The sequence below is a fragment of the Sus scrofa genome, chromosome 14, assembly GCF_000003025.6.
Source record: "Sus scrofa isolate TJ Tabasco breed Duroc chromosome 14, Sscrofa11.1, whole genome shotgun sequence".
NCBI classification, from domain to species: Eukaryota; Metazoa; Chordata; class Mammalia; order Artiodactyla; family Suidae; genus Sus; species Sus scrofa.
In genome coordinates this window covers 88,505,005-88,521,775 of record NC_010456.5, presented here as the reverse complement: position 1 = coordinate 88,521,775, position 16,771 = coordinate 88,505,005, and the positions used below count along the sequence as shown (strand labels likewise).

Below are 16,771 nucleotides of genomic sequence, written 5' to 3'. Positions count from 1 at the left end.
TCCAAATACCTTTCTTCTCAATATTAGATTCTTCATTTTCCTGTCTCTCCTTCAATTTTTTTTTTTTTCGCCTCCAACTGCTTCCTTTCCATTTTTTGGTAGAGATGGGTTGTCCTATAATAATCCCGTCTTATACTTTCTGGCTTTTGCAGTTTCTGGGAGGCCTCCTGAGTCACCACGAAAGACCACAACCTCTCTGATCCTTCATTTCTGGATTACAGGGGGAGGGAGCAGACTGAGAGGATCATTTCTGTGTCCAGCCACGAACAGGGGTTTCATGTTTGTGCTGGAATGGATGGTACACACTGGTGATGACTTCGCCATATGGAGGAAGGAACCAGTGTCAGCAGTGACCCCACGCCTTTACAGAGTGCTGGGAAGTTTAGATATTGCACCTCGTTTAGCCTCATAGCAATCTTGCAACTTACTCCTCAGTTGGTGCTTCAGATAAACAAACTCGAGACAGGTAAGTAATATGGCGACCAAGGTCTTACCAAGACCACAGGTAACGTCAGCGTTGACCCATGAGGCTGCCTGGTTCAAGACCTACATGACTGGTGCTGCCTCCCAGCTTCTTGGCCAGTGAACCCCCACTACCGGCCATTAGAGTTGTCCCAATGGCACCGAGTAGCCTTAAAATAAAGCAAGGTTTAAAGAGAAATGTAGGTATGAAACAACTTTCTTTCCTCTTAAGATCACAAAATCCCAAGGGCAAGAGGTTCCAGCACACATCCCAGACACGCGTGGGTCCCTGAGGTTATTAACTGCATCTGGGTCAGTCTGGAGGGAGCAGTGTGGTGGTCTGTCACTGAGCTGTATTCCTGAACTTATACATCCTCTGAAAGGATAGGGCTTTGGTTCATGTGTGACAAATATAAACAGTAGAATTGCAAGATAGAAACGTTAAGCCTGGGGGAAAAAAAAAAACTTTGGAAAATTTCTGATGCATCCCTTGGACTCAACAAGTGGGGAAACTGAGTCTGGATACTACCAGGTGTCTTGCCTGAAGTGTCCCAATAGGTGCCTCTGTATGTCTAAATCACTTGTAAAATACCGTCAGAGCTATAGCCGGTAACTCAGGCTCCTTCTGTGGCCAAGATGGAGACAGAGCCATGACAGAGGAGCCTATGGATGTTTGGGGAGGGAATGGGAGGGTGTGACGAGGTGTAGAGGTGGCTCCACTAGGATGCAAGAGCTGGACTTAACTGGTGGCATAAAGCAATTGCAGGCACCAGCTTGTACAAAATGCATTTGATGGCACCACATGCAAAAAGAGGGCTGGAGAGGGTTTTGGTGGGGAAACCAGGAGGGCAGACCCAGCTTGGAGCACAAAAATGTTGAAGTTAGAGCCGAAGGCTATTTCTTTTACCTAAAGCTAGAAACATAGAATCCATCACTGATGAGTGGATGCCTCTGTGATTTCCATTCCCCTCCTTTCTTCTACTCCCTGAGATGATGATGCTCTTTCAAGCTTTAGTCATTTGTCCCTCTCATTCAAGTCTAATCCAATCTAAATTTTCCCCATTCTCTCCCAGAAATCCTGTTTGTATGAGTAGGGGATGGGTGAGCAGAGGAAAGACCTGTTTATTCATTCAGTTACTTAGCATCTACTATGTGCCAAATACAATACCAGGCAGCGCACACACACACACACACACACACACACACACACACACACACACACACACATTTGATCTCTTGAGGGCACACATGCATTTCTTCTTTTATCTAAACCAATGTGCAAACTCGAATGTGCATCAGAATCACCTAGAGGGCTTGACCAGATGGCTGGGCTGAATCAGAATTTCTGATTCAGGGCAAGACTTGGCATTTCTAACCAATTTCCAGCTGCTGCAACTACCATGGTCCAGTGACTACACTTTAATAACCGCTGCTCTAATAAATGTGCTGACCACCTGGACACAGTCCAGAGACTCAGTGCACACTGGCTGAGTACTTACCCTGTGCCCAGTAGAAGCAGGATCTCAGGGCGGTGAAAAGCTGGGAAGTGATGTACCCCCTGTTCTGTCTGGTTCATGCTTTTTCCTCAAGGTGGGTCCAGTTTTCATCCCTCTGAGCCATGTGTGAGTAGGTGTGGATCTTGAGAGGTCCAAGAAGAACAGGTGTCTTGTGGTCAAGCCTCATGACAGAAGGGGCTCTTGACCCCCTGGAAGCAACTGTACCGCAGAAATTCAGGCAGATCCTTGTCCCAGCCCCATAAATGAAGGCTGAGGTCAATGTCTTATGGAAGGAGTTCCAGTTATACTTGGAATAAATGGATGAGTCAGACCTCTCTCTCTTATTCATGAAATTGCACTCTCTCATAGCAAAGGCATGTGATGATTCTATTTCTGTAATTCCTAAGTCCTGGGAGAGATAATGCTACAGAGGCTTTGGTTAAGAATTGCTGCAGCAGAGTAATGTCAAACTGTCTGGGCATCAAATATAGAGAGGGGGACGAGGCTGAGCTGGCAGCCATGGACGCAGAGCCAGCTTGGCCAACATACTCTATGGAGCACCCCGAGGTGTCCAAGTACATATGCAGAGATAAGTTCAGAGGCCTGCCCAGAAGGTACTTCAGATCCACTGTGAACACAGAGCTGGTTCGCTGGGTGCATCAAATTCCAGGAAGGATGCAATTTGACCAACTGAAGCCAAGAGCAGACAGCAGTCCTAGGGCCCTTTGCAGGGGTTGTCAAGCAAATCCAACAGGATGCCATTGCTCAGAACACAGGCTGTGTGGAGGAGGGGAGTCTGGGCAGGCACTGAAAGGCAGGATAGGATCTATGGTCCCAGGTGGAGGACAGTGGGGAGGAGCATGAAGCATCCCTAATGGAGAGCACAGCCAAAGTAGGAGCTCTGCAGAAGGGGAGGGCAGAGCTGCCCCTGGGGTGATAGAAATAGTGATAGTAAGATGAGACATCATACTTACAAGAGCAATGCTAAGTACTTGTCGAATGTTTACCATGTGCCAGGCTCTGGGCTAAAGGCGTTCAGTCTTCCCGAAGAGCACCCAGGCACCTCTGGATCCCTCTGGCCCTCTCCCTGCACGTAGATCATGGTACCAAATATGATTCTTGAGCATGGCCCTGGACCAGTGTGGATGAAAGGCAGCAACTACTGTACCTTCTGGAAGGTCGAAGGCCTTTGGGTAACCAAAATGTAGGGAAGATATAGTCTAGGTCAGCTAGCAATGCAAATTAACATTATTTTCATTCATCAAATTACTAATACTAGAAAGAACTATAGGTGAGGGAGTGGTGAGACAGTTGCTCTTAGGCTTTGCCGATGGGAATGAATAGTAAAAGAGTATTTCTGGAAAGCAACTTTGCAACATTTACCAAAGGCTTTGAAAATGTTTGCATATATTATGACTTAGATATTCCACATCTGATGAACTCTCTTATTAATATAAAATGTGGACTATATATTTATATAATTATATATGTATGTATGTGTAATTACATAGACACATACATATAATGTGCCTTGCAATATTATCTTGATAAATAGTCTAATTGTCCTACAGTTGGAGGATGTTTAATACATTAGGGTATGTTGATGTGGTTAGATACTGTTCCATAAAAATGGAAGTATATGAAAGTTTTTCATAGCATAGGAAGATAAGTTACACAATCCTTTAGTGGCATTGCTTTTTGGTGACCAGATATAGACCCCTCTGGGGGATCATCCCATTCTGACTCTCATTCTGTGCTGCCAGTGACATCACCTCCACCTAAGCCAATCAGGGCATTGAATTCCCCTGGCACAGTGATTGGCTGGGGCCTGGGGTGATAACCCAATCAAGACCAAGGAGACATTATAGGAATAAATGGGACTTCCTGGGAAAAAAAGGCTTTTGCTCCTCCCCTGATGGATGTGATTTGAGTGGAGTCTTGCTGCAGCCACCTTGCCAAGACACAGAGATGGAGCATGAAGACCACAAAGTGGAAGGTAGCTCTGAGAGCAAAGAAAACATTGCTGCAACCTTGCCTGGACTCTGGACCAGGCTGTGCTAAAGCCCAACCATTGCGGAGCTCTTCTTCTTCTATGGGTTAACTATAATCCATTTTGCTTAAGCTTGTTTGGATTCTACTTTTCTGAAACCTGCAACAGAAGGATTTCTAAATGATACACTTTTTAATTTTGTTTAAATTGTGGTAAAATACACTTAACATTCACCATTTTCTGGTGTATAGAACAGTGGCATTCAGTACATTCATATTGTTATGTAATGACATCCATCCATCCATCTCCAGAACACTTTTCGTCTTACAAAACTGGACCTGTCGCTGTATGCATTAATCAATAACTCTCCATTCCCCCCTCTCCCCAGCCCCTGGCAATCACCACGCTACATTCCATATCTAAGCATTCCAACTACCCTAAATACCTCAGATAAGTGAAATCATACAATATTTGTCCTTTTGTGACTTCATTTAGCATAACTTCAAGGATAATCCATGTTGTGGCATGTGTCAGCATTCCATTCCTTTTATTTATTTATTTTTTTATGGCCGCACCCACAGCAAATGGAAGTTCCCTGGGCCAGGGATTGAATCCAAGCCTCAGCTGTAAACTATGCAAATTAAAGTGGCAATGCTGGATCCTTTAACCCAATGATCCAGGCCAGGGATTGAACTCCTGCTTCCATAGCGATCTAAGCCACTGCAGTGGGATACTTAACCCACTGCAGCACAGTGGAAACTCCAGAATCTCTTCCCTTTTCAAAGTTAAGTAATGTTCCATTGCATGGATATACTACATTTTGTTTATTCATTTATTGATCAGTAAACACCAGGGTTGCTTCTATCCTTTGGCTATTGTGAGTAGTGCCGCTATAAACGTGGGTATACAAATATCTTTATAAGACCTTGGTTTTAATTCTTATAGATATATACAGAGAAGTGGAATTGCTTAATCATATGGTACACTACCTGGGGGGAGAAAAGAGGGAGATAAGATCAGTAAATAAGATCTTTTTTGGCTCAATTAAAACAGCCATGGGAGCTCCCATTGTGGCTCAGCAGTAATGAAACTGACTAGTATCTATGAGGGTACAGATTCAATCCCTGGCCTCACTCAGTGGGTTAAGGATCTGGTGTCACCATGAGCTGTGGCGTAGATCGCAGACATGGCTCAGTTCTGACATTGCTGTGGCTGTGGCGTAGGCTAGCAGCTGCAGCTCTGATTCAATCCCTAGCCTGGGAACTTCCATATGCTCCAGGTGCAGCCCTAAAAAAAGAAAGAAAAAAAATCCCATCCCTGGGGGCCCAGCAATAGAAAGCTGGTGGCAGGAGAGAGAGGCAGTCCTTTTGCATGAGGATCCCACATATTCTGGAAAAGACCAAACAAGACTCAAACCTTGTTCCCTGAGACCAGAGTTAAGGGGATCTGCTTAGATGGACTAAGGCCCATTTGTTCCAAAGGTAATGAGGTCCCTAAATCAACTAGAGAAAGGTGGGAGCCTAGGCTGGTAACTCAGGCTCCCCATAAGAACCTAGACATTTATGGGAGACAGCAGGATGGGATCAGAGTGACCATGGCTGGCCCCTCAACTCAGTCACCTGCCACAGGGGAATGCCTTCCAGAGAAAGTGCAAGCTTAGTATGTCTAAGAAAGCTGTTACCTTGGGGCCCAAAGGCAGACATCATGGGAACCTTGGCAGATACCTGGACCAGCCAGGGCATCCCAGCTTCTGTGCACCAGTAGCTATAAGATGTGTGGGATGCACCCAACATCAAGACTGGATGTCACTGAGAAGCAACAGCAGGTAGAACCTGCCAGGACCCCTAGCCCATGCCTCCCTTCCAGCAGTAAGAAGTTGAACTATACCATCACTACAGCATCCTTGGACAGTTCAGGAAAGGGATGCTCTGAGAGACCAGACTTTCAATAATAGGAATCAGGAGGGCTCATGCAATGACTTAAATAAAAGAAAGGAGATGTGGACATATTGATACTCTTGAGTTTATGGGGCAGATCATTCCAGAAATACAGAGCCACAATGCAAAATTCTGGTGGTACCATCCTCACCCAGTCTATGTGACCAGGACCTCCAGACAGGGTTCACATGCAGCCTCCATGGCCCAGTGTGGTGACCCCATATATAAACAGGTCTGCAGTCCTGTTATATGAAATCCCCAAATCTGAAACTATTAGAAAACCTGAAGTCTCTTTCAATTCCTTTCAGGGCAAAACTGGACCTAAGTGGACATTTGTGTTTTTATTTGTTTCCCTAGAGAAATATTAATGTGTTTGGTTATAGGATGTTGTCCTGAACTCCACTGAGGATATTACAGTATATACTCCATACCATTTCTCAAATCTGGAGCTTTCTGAAACTCAAAGCACTCTTGAATCTTAAAACTCTGCCACAAGAAAAAAAAAAAACAAAAACTCTTCTCTTTTATTTTTTGAAGGCAAAGTAAATATACTTTTAGATCTCCAAGGATAAAGAAATGTTATCTCCTATAAACCTTCTGTAAACCCTATGAACAACAAAGGGGATTGTGGAGCTGCATATATCTCAAGATGTTAACTGTGTCCCTACTGGATGGTGAGATCACAGGTTATTTTTATCTCCTCCTTTCTAATGTGTTGCAGTTCCCAAATTATCTGTACTATATTACTGTTATAATCGGTTAAAAAAAATCTGTCATGTTTTTAAGAAAACATAACAGCTCCTCCAGCTTTGAGAACACATTCAGGCCAGCTCCCTTTCTCCCTTGGCTCCGCCTCTTGAATGTGACAGGCTTCTGGGCTGCCCGCAGAGACTGGAGCCCTGTGGGGAATGCCAGCCCAGCTCCCCAGATCCTCCAGGCTCGATCCCTGCTGTGAAGTTGCAGCTCCACTTCCTGGGCTGTGGGTTCATCTTTTCCCCGCCTCAGGGAGTTGTTGCCCAGAGCTGGCTCAAAGCCTAGCATGCTTCCTGCCCTCCTCGGCAAGCAGTACTTCTGGAGCTGCACCCTTCCCATCCAGCCTCCTTGGCAGTGTCCCAGGGGATAGGGACAGCAAGTTCTGTCCAGACCCGGCCACTGGGCCTTCCTGGATTCAGCCCACCCCCAGTAGGGATGGTGCATGCTGGGATCTCTGATCTTGCCTGCGCTGGCCCCTTGTTCATCTTCCTGAACCTCCTCCACTCACTGTAACCCCTTCCCAGGAGCCCCACCAGCTTGGGAAAACTTTGTCTTTAAATACTCCTCAAAGTTGACCCCCAGAATATTTTTCTGCTCATCCTTTGTTGTGATCAAGCCGCAAGTGATGGAAATGGACAGAGTCTGAATGTGGGCACACTGTTCTAAAATGTCGCAGACCCCGGAACCTCACAGGCCCAGACTGCGCCACAGCTTGTTGGCTTCCTTAGGCCAGGGGGACGTCTCCTGGACATGTCCTGGCCTCAGAGCTCCCCCCTCCCTGTCCTTTGTCTCAGACGGCACGGTTCTCCTGACTGACAAGTGTGGTTCATGCAGCCGCCCAGCTGACATGAGTATGAGCAAAGATCAGCCCCATCTGAGACCAGTGACAGAGCTCCTCTGGGATCCCGGGGCCAGCAGGTCTCACCGTGTAAGTGGTGTTCATAGAGACCAGGCCAGGATCTCTACAGGGCTGCCTCCCTAGCTCCTCTCTCAGTCAGACCCAAGGTGGAGAAGTGGCAGCCAGAATGCAGCCACCCAACTGACGGGCTTACGGTGACTACCACGACCTTTAGCACAAATCGCCTTAAATCTTACAACTCTCTCCCGAACCAGAGACTCGGGAGGTGAAATGACTTGCTCCAGGACACACTTGTGGGGAGTAAGTGAGGGACCTGGGATTTGAACCCGAATCTGGTCTGACCCAAAGTCTCCATAACCTCACTGACTTCTATGTGCCACATTCACCCATGAGCTCACTGGACAGACGAGAAACCGAGACACAAGGTACTTGAGCCACAAGTGCTTATTGCAGTTGCACAGGAAGTAGGCTTCTTACTAACTCTGACATAAGGTTCCCACCCCACTGCCCACACTAGGTCCCAGTGGTTAGCAGGGGTCTTCTGGGAGTTTTGTGCTGTTTTTTCTATATTTGGAGGACTTTTGGGTCTTGTTTGTTTCCTGGATTCTTTGTTCCCCTGGCCCAGGAGATGGAACATATGTCACCCAGTCTCAAGATGCCTCTGAACAGAGCTGGCAAGGAAATGAGAAAGGATCCTAATTAGGGGGCGATAACCCCACAGAGAAATTCAGACTCTTTGCAGCAGGCCTTGTCCTTCCCACAAGTCTTGTGTGTTTGTCAGATGTTTATAGAGCCTTCATTAACGCAGCTCTCCCTCAGATAAGAGGCCTGAACACAGCATCAAGGGCCAGATAAGAACAAGTGGAGGGCACTCCGGGGACGGCGGGTGGGTGAGAGCCTGTGAACGGGCCTGGGCGCGTGGGGTGCGCGGTGGAGAGCTTGTGGGCAGGACAATGCGTGCCGGCTCCTTCCGGGCTCCTCCCCGCACCCGCTAACACACTGCAGCTGCCGCAGTCTCTGAAGCAGGGAGAGAGCACCCCAAGATGTGTCGCGGGGTGCTCTGGGTGGCCCTGCCTGTGGCGCTCTCCCTGCTGGTGTGCTCCACGCAGGGGAAGCCACTGGACAGCCGGGTGAGGGCCTCGGCTGGGGGAGATGCCCACCGCCTGCTAGGAGGGGCCGGAGGTGAGCAGGAACGGGGCACCTTCGACCTGAGGATGTTCCTGGAAAACATGAAGGTGGATTTCTTGCGCAGTCTCAACCTGAGCGGGGTCCCCTCCCAGGACAAAACCCGAGCTGAGCCACCGCAGTACATGATTGACCTGTACAACAGATACACCACTGACAAGACGTCCACCCCCGCGTCCAACATCGTGCGCAGCTTCAGCGTAGAAGGTAGAGTCAGCCCATCCGGGCGCCTGGTGTGGGGGCGGGGGGCTCAGTGGTCCATGGATGCTGCTGCCCAATATGGCGGCCAGTGGAAACATGGGACTCTTGATGTTTCCATTTATGTTAATTTAAAGGAAATAAAATTAATAATTTAGTTCTTTGGTTTCACTAGCTTGAATGCAAGTGCCCAGCAACCATGCATGGCTAATTGCTGCCCTATAGGACAGTGGCGATTATAGAACAGTTCCCTTACTGCAGACATTTCTATTGGACAGCTCTGCTCTAGAAGATTCTCCCTCCCTGGGCCCAAAGCCACATTTAACACCAGAGGTGCTGAGGAAATGTCAGCTCCCTTTCTTCCATCCTTTCTCCTACCTCCTCTTTGCCATACTGTCCCCTTCCTGCTTAGACAGCTTATTTACCATCCAACCAACTGGTATATTTTTGAACACCGAAAGAATGTCTGCTTCTCTCTCATCAAAAGGTGTTTAAAATTCAGATTAATTCCTTCAAGAGAGAAACATTGGAGGACAACTTATTTTCCAAACATTAAATAATTATCCTGACTTAGGCAGACTAGAAGATAATAAATGTCAACTTAGGACTTAAGTCTACTAATTTATTTGCACAACGTAGGTGACAAGATCTTGTGAGCAGGGGAGTCAAGGCTTGCAGACCCTGAGGGAACTTGCCCAGTTCACATGTTAGTTAAGCAGCTGACCGCTTAACTAACATTAGTTAAGGCTGCCCAGCTCAGCCTTTTTCTGCAGCTGCAGCCTCTCTCTAACCAGCCAAGCACTCGGGGCCTCTTCTCTCCTGGGCTTGGGACCTGCAGACTCCTAACAGATGTATGCCTTATTTAAAGGATGCTGTGGTCATGCCACGTGCCCAGCAAGACTGTATTTTCTTTTTTTAATTTCCTTTTTTTTTAAAATTAAAGTGTAGTTGATTTATAATATTGTGCCAATTTCTGCTATATTTTCTGATGTCCCTGGAGTTTATATGAACTTGCTTGATTTTTAAACGCTGGCTTAATATTTTTTTAATGCGGTCTCAGGTCATCCAGATGCTGCTAATGTCTCACTGGTGCATGTCTGTAACCTCTGCTTTAGGGGAAGGCTGGGCTCTCTTGGCTGGACCAAATCACCAAATCACCAAATCCCATAGTCTAGGAGTGCAGTGTTGGAGCTATATCAGTGACTTCCCACCCACACCCCGCCCCCAGCATTGTCATTGTCCCAGAAACAAGTGATCTGATCCCAGCTCTGCCTGTGGCCAGCACTCCTATGGAGGCCAGTTATGCTTCCCTTCACACAGCCTGAGTGCAGTTCAGGCAGGGAGGCCCTTGTTTTCTAGATGTCTGATGCGCTCCCATGGCCATGTTCATAGTGGGTCCTTGAAACACTGCTCATAGACTGCACTCACTACTCACATATGCTATAGTGCCTCGCCACCCACCACAGGAACTAGGATGGCATGTCCACTCTGGGTCAGGGGACACAGAGATATATGAAAGGCATGTGCTAGGGTGCATACATAGGCAAGAAGGACACAGAAATATTGAGTATCTGCTGTGAGCCAGAGACAGCGTAGGGCAAGTCCCATGTACCTTCTTGTCAAAGCCTCACACCGACCCTGGGAGGCTGGACAGATGAGCCCCATTTTCCAGATGAGGAAACAGGCCCAGAGGAACTCGGGAGAGTCAAGATTGGCACTCAGTCTGTCAGGCATGGCCAGGTTCACAACAGCACCCAGTCTTCCTTCACGTTGGCACATAGTAGGAGCTCAAAAAACACAACACTTCTCTCTTTGTGACCGAACCATGGTATAATAAATGTGCTGGTGGCCATGCAGCAGCCTGGGGAGTGGGAAAGTGAGACAGTTGTGTAGCTAAAAGGCAAGCCCTCTTTGAGCCAAATGTGACTAAGCCATTGAGGTTAATATTTTTTTTACCTCAAACATTAAAAAAAAATCGGCGTTACCGTCATGGCTCAGGGGTAACAAACCTGACTAGGATCCATGAGGTTCGATCCCTGGCCTTGCTCGGTGCGTTAAGGATCCAGCGTTACCATGAGCTTTGCTGTAGGTCAAAGATGCGGCTTGAATCCAGCTTTGCTGTGGCTGTGGCGTAGGAGGGCAGCTGTAGCTCTGATTTGACCCCTAGCCTGCGAACCTCCATATGCCACAGGTGCAGCCTTAAAAAGACAAAAATAAATAAATAAATAAATAATCACCTACCTTCATTTTGCTCAGAAGTTACAATTCTGGGTGATTTTTATACCACTTAGATGCTGAGAGTTTTAACATCATCTTAGGCTGGAATTTCACTGTCCTCTCCCAGGATCTCTCCTTTAAAATTATACCCTCAGGATCTGCACTCTGAGACTGACAGTGAGCTTTGCTGTTTTGTAAAGTGAGAATTTTTCCAGGATGTATGCAATTACAGTTAAACACTCTGAATCCAAGTGTCTGTATCTGTAAAAGTGGAATAATAATAAGATCCTCCCAGGGTTAATGTGAAGAGAAAAGTGAAACATAGTATGTAATGCTAGGTACACAGTAGGTGCTCAATAAACAGCTATACCTGTCAACATCAATGCAAAGCATCTCTTGCCTCTGTTTTTCTTTGAAAGATGCTCAATATACCTTTTTAAATACCCTTCTACATTTAGGGTTTAAGGGAAACCAAATGGAGATTTGTTAGAGACAGACAATGTCATCTCAGATGCCCTTTCATCTAAACCATGAGCCTCAGCTTTGGTGTCATGAAACGAGACCCTCCCAACAGATGCCCATGACTGTGTATTTGCATTTCAGATGCTGTCTCTGTCTCAGCCACAGAAGACTTCCCTTTCCAGAAACACATCTTGCTCTTCAATATCTCCGTTCCCAGGCATGAGCAGATCACCAGGGCTGAGCTCCGACTCTACCTCTCTTGTCAAAGTCACGTGGATGCCTCCCATGAGCTGAAAGGAAACATGATCATCTATGATGTTCTGGACGGAGCTTCTGAGGGAACCAAGACCTTCCTGGTGTCCCAGGACATCCGGGATGAGGGCTGGGAGACCTTTGAGGTGTCCAGTGCTGTGAAGCGGTGGGCCCAGGCTGACTCCACCAAGAGCAAAAATAAACTGGAAGTGACCGTCGAGAGTCACAGGAAAGGCTGCGACAAGCTAGATATCAGTGTCCCCCCAGGCTCCAAAAACCTGCCCTTCTTTGTCGTCTTCTCCAATGACCGTAGCAACGGAACCAAGGAGACCACGCTAGAGCTCAGGGAGATGATCAGCCATGAGCAGGAAAGTGTGCTCAAGAAGCTGTCTAGGAACAGCCTGTTGGAGGCAGGTGAGGACAAGGATGGGGAGGAGGAGGGCATGGAAGGCCACGTGGCCATGGGGTCATCTCTGGCCAGACGGAAGAGGAGCGCTGGGGCCAACAACCACTGTCAGAAGACCTCGCTGCGGGTGAACTTCGAGGACATTGGCTGGGACAGCTGGATCATCGCGCCCAAGGAGTACGACGCCTATGAATGTAAAGGTGGCTGCTTCTTCCCCCTGGCTGATGACGTGACCCCCACAAAACACGCCATTGTGCAGACCCTGGTGCATCTCAAGTTCCCCATGAAGGTGGGCAAGGCCTGCTGTGTGCCCACCAAACTGAGTCCCATTTCCATTCTCTACAAGGATGACATGGGGGTTCCCACACTCAAGTACCACTATGAAGGAATGAGCGTGGCAGAGTGTGGGTGCAGGTAGTGCCAGCCCGGGGGTGGGGGAGGCAGGGCAGAGGGGGGTCCTAAGGAGAAGTCCTGTGTCTCCCTGGGCATGACGGGGACTAAGCCCCCCTGCATGCCAGCCTTGAGAAGGAAGGAGAGCCACCAAGTCCTCGAGGTAAAGGCCTGCTCACCCTCTCAATGGCCCACCCCAGACACACACCACTGGGTGGAACTGCAGGGAGGGGATGGTAGTGGGCAGTGGGGGTTTGGGGAGAAGAGAAAAGCCTGGAAGGGTTATTGGGGTGGAAGGGGAGATAAAGAAAAGGGGACAAGAGAAAAGGTAATGTAGAGTCAGCTGAAAACTAAGCGGAAATGAGGTGGAGGAGTATAGACGGTAGATGTTCAGAGACTATTGGAAATTAAAGGAAGCGAGAGGGATGGGATCCCTTCCATTAACCTCAGGAAGGGAAGGGGACAGGAATGGGCTGTGTGCTTCACACCCACTGCATGTTATTCCCACAAGCTGTGAGGTGGATGTTCTGACTCCCACTTCACACGTGAAGCTGAAAACTCAGGCAGTTCAAGTAGCAACAGTCAATGGCATGATTCGAACCCACGAGTCTCCATAGGTCTGTTGATCACCAAAGCCCAGGACCTCCCCAAGTGCCCCACTGCACTTTAAAAGGTCACCTTATGAAGGCAGACATTGGGAGGTGGGGAATGTGGGACAGACTGGACTGAGCCCGGCCCAGGATCCACCAGTATGACTGAACTGCTTGTCACATCCAGGACAGGTTCTGACTGTTCCGCATCTGTGCTGATTCAGTGTCCAAGTGCTTTTTAAGATGACCCCTGAATCACTGAAAACTACCCCCAAACACATTACAGGATGGAGAGAGTGCAGGACAGGGGCTCTCAGGCTGCAGCGCGAGCTGTGGCCAGAAGTACTTTGACCTGCTGGCACAGAGCTCGTGTGACCAGCCGTTCATACAGGGTGACTCACTGCTGTGGAATCTGACTAGAAGATGGTTTAGGAGGGGGCAGCCGTCGTCTCTGCAGTTACTTGGCATAACCAGCTCATCAGCATAGCACGCCTCTGGGCTTCCCCCCACCACAGGGACTCCACAGGCCACAAGACCTGGATTTGAATTTGTTGGAATAAATGTGCTCTTGCTTTGGTATTTGCAATGTCCCTATTTTTACTCCTTAGTGACATGTGCTCAGAGGATGACATCCAGCTTTCCTGAATAGGGCTCCCAGCCACTGAAGAAGTCAGGTCCTTATTGACCACAGTTGGCACTTACCCGCTTTCCTGACTAATGTGCATTCCACACCTGCCCTGCGCTTGGGCCTTGGGACCAGACTCAGTCTGCACTGACCTCTGGAAAGGACCTCTGACTCTCGAGATCACACATGGGATGGGGCAGAGTAGGAAGAGTCTGGAAGTAGTGAAGATTCCACTCCATGGCCCTTCTGACCACTAGCCAGAGCAGAACCTATAGGAGGCCTGGAGAGACCTGGACCATTCCCATTGGTTGGGGCTTCCAGAATATTTTTCTTTTTAAATGATTTGTGTTAAATGTTTACATGGAACCAATGAACAGCTTTAACACAAAAATACAATAAAACATTATTGTTTAATTACTGGAGTAACAGAAAATACTAATTCCTGGTACGACAATGTTGCTCAATCATCAAGATGGATAACAGACATCTTTTAGTCCCGGTGGTGTATTTCTGTGCTTGCACCAAAATTTTTCTTGGAAATAAAGTCAAATGTCTAATTTGTGGCCTTTCTTGAGTGTGAGATGGTCTGGTCCCCTAACCCCACACTCTGCCCACTTCTTCCTTCAGGCCCTTCTTTCCCTGGGGAGAGGTGGTGAGGAGGGACATGAAGACCAGCTGCCACGGAGAGGTGTGAGCAGTGTCTCTGTAGGTCAGTGTGAATGGACACGTCTGCCTAAAAGCGTGTGTGTGGGTATGTGGGCATGGCTGTGAGCATGGATGTTTGCAAGTGGCTGAGGCCTTGCAAGTGGATGTCAGCCCCATGCTCTCCTTGGTGCCCCCACGCATCAGGGAAGGACACCAGGCTCTGGCTAAGAGACACATCTAGCTGTAAGTCCTATCTGCCCTGTTTCCCGGGGCCTGCACAACTCTTCCAGCTTCTGTTTCCTCTATGTCCCTGCTCAGGTGCCCAGCTCCATCCAGATACCCTCAAGGCCATGCCATGGCCATCCCTCTCCCAGCTCCACAGCCTAAGTCTACCTTCTGAAGAGCCAGCTCTGGTGTCACTCCCTCTGGCCCCTCTCTTGCTGTTCCAATTCTGATTTTCTTCCCTCTAAAGGGCACAAAAATGCTTTTGTCTCGTGGTTGCCGTTGGCTGGGTGTGGGGACCTACTGACTTCTTACCTTGAGCTCCTGTGGCACCAAGTACCTTGGGGACAAATCCGAAAGCCCTCCAGCCCCAGTTACTCCCTAGAGTGCCAGTGTGGGTTGCGGCTCAGGACCCAACCTAATTTGGATGGATTTCCTAGTATGGGACTTGAAACGAGAGCCCAAGAAATACCTTCTGGTTTCTATTTCACTGGGTTCATTCCACCAGACCTAAAGCTTGCTCAGCTCCAGCCAGAGAACAAAATCCAACAGCGCCATCCTCTGGACACTCAGGCAGCCAATTAGCCCTCTGCCAGAAGACAGTCATTGTCAATGCTATATATTTGTAGCATTTCCTGAAGCATTTTCATTTTTATCACATCAGGGTAGTGATGTTCTTGCTGTCACAGGTATGATGAAGCTGAACTACAGTGGGATGGTGAGTTGGCAGCGTTGGTGGGCTGTCCCCTGCCCTTCTGGGACCTACCCTCCAGACCAGAGCAAGAGGAGAGAGAGAAGATTAGGGAGGCCCAGCAGGAAGCCACAGGCAAACACAAAACAGTGAGATGGAGAGTGGGACACAGAGACTAAGAAGGGATCCAGAGAGGAAGCTGGGAATGCCCTGAACGCCAGGCAGGCTTGGAACTCCCACTCAGAGACTCAGTGGTTTACATCCTGCAGAGAAAGTATGTGGGTGATGCTCCCACTGCTGCTCAGGCCTTGGTCACTTCTCTGAGACCCCAGACACACCTCAGAGATGTTGCTAGTTCAAACCAAACCGCCCTCTCCCTGCCCTGCCAGGCTCATGGCCTGGCACACAGCGCACCCTGGAGGTGCCAGCAGGAGCTGCACCTACAGTTGCTCTAGTTCTCTTCTGTGGTTTAAGAGAAACTACCTTAGAAGAGGGATGTGGATAAGACCTAGGAATGAGGGTGTCACCCTTGAACAAATACTTACTGCACAAGGCCTTGCAAACTTGGGGCAGCGGGAAACCTGCTCGACGTTTGTTCTTACGGTTTACCTCTTTAGTAAAAATGACTTCTTAGGCATAAACTCTTTCCGAGTTCACTTTAAAATAAATCTCATTTATTTATAAAAAGCATGCACTACCAGAACCACTTTAGGCCCTGCACTTCTGTGTCATTAGACCGGCTTTGAGCACAACTTACTCTCATTGTCTGTATACTTTAATTTCTGCCCTCACTGCGTAGAAAAGATTTGACACAGGGAAGAGGCAAGATAGCCACGTGCTTCAGAGGTTTCCACCCTGTAGAGAAACCGTGTGGGTGAAGATCCCACGGCTGCTCCCACCTTAGTCAGTTCTCTGAGATCCCAGACCAGACACACCTTGCAGCAGATCTCAGTTCAAACCACCCCCTCCTTGCCCCACTCCGCCCCTGGCCAGGCTCATTACCTGGTACATGGCGCCCCCTGGAGGTTCCAATGGGAGCGGCAATTACTCTTGTGCCCTCATATCAGGCAAAGGATGTCATTCTGGATCTGTGAACACTTCCTAAAGTGAGTGATTAATAGCTGGAATAATCTTTATTCTAGAAGTGCAGTTATTGTTTTCCTTTCATGGCACAAAACTATCAACATGCTCTGTTGGGAAGTGGCAATAATGAACAAAGAGAACCAGCCCTCCTTTCTTGCTTAGAGCAGTACTTCTTAGCTCCTCAACTAGTTAGAATAATATCAGTTGCACATAAACTGTTCCATAAAACAGAAAAACTAAGGAATATGAATAGAAAATACTTTCCAATTTGTTTAATGAGTTCAGCATTATCTTGAAACCAAAGCCAA

General features: G+C 48.1%; 2 protein-coding genes across 4 annotated transcripts in view; one reads left to right on the top strand and one right to left on the bottom strand.

Moving 5' to 3' along the window:
• Positions 1–16,771, bottom strand: part of ZNF488 (zinc finger protein 488) — a 52,212-nt gene that overhangs the window by 4,558 nt on the left and 30,883 nt on the right. Inside the window, exons 1-3 of one of the 3 annotated variants that reach the window (XR_002338456.1) lie at positions 11,122–11,927; positions 2,933–4,107; positions 1,962–2,829 (exon numbers count right to left, since the gene is read on the bottom strand). The gene's annotated coding sequence lies outside the window, so the exon portion shown is untranslated. Of the gene's footprint in view, positions 1–1,961; positions 4,108–11,121; positions 11,928–16,771 lie in introns of those variants that run through there. The other 2 variants (XR_002338455.1, XR_002338454.1) reach the window with 2 other exon arrangements.
• GDF2 (growth differentiation factor 2) lies at positions 8,360–15,693 on the top strand. Its single transcript, XM_003133104.5, has 2 exons — positions 8,360–8,889; positions 11,701–15,693. The coding sequence occupies exons 1-2, from the start codon at positions 8,541–8,543 to the stop codon at positions 12,633–12,635; spliced, it is 1,284 nt and encodes a 427-aa protein (XP_003133152.2). The 5' UTR covers positions 8,360–8,540; the 3' UTR covers positions 12,636–15,693.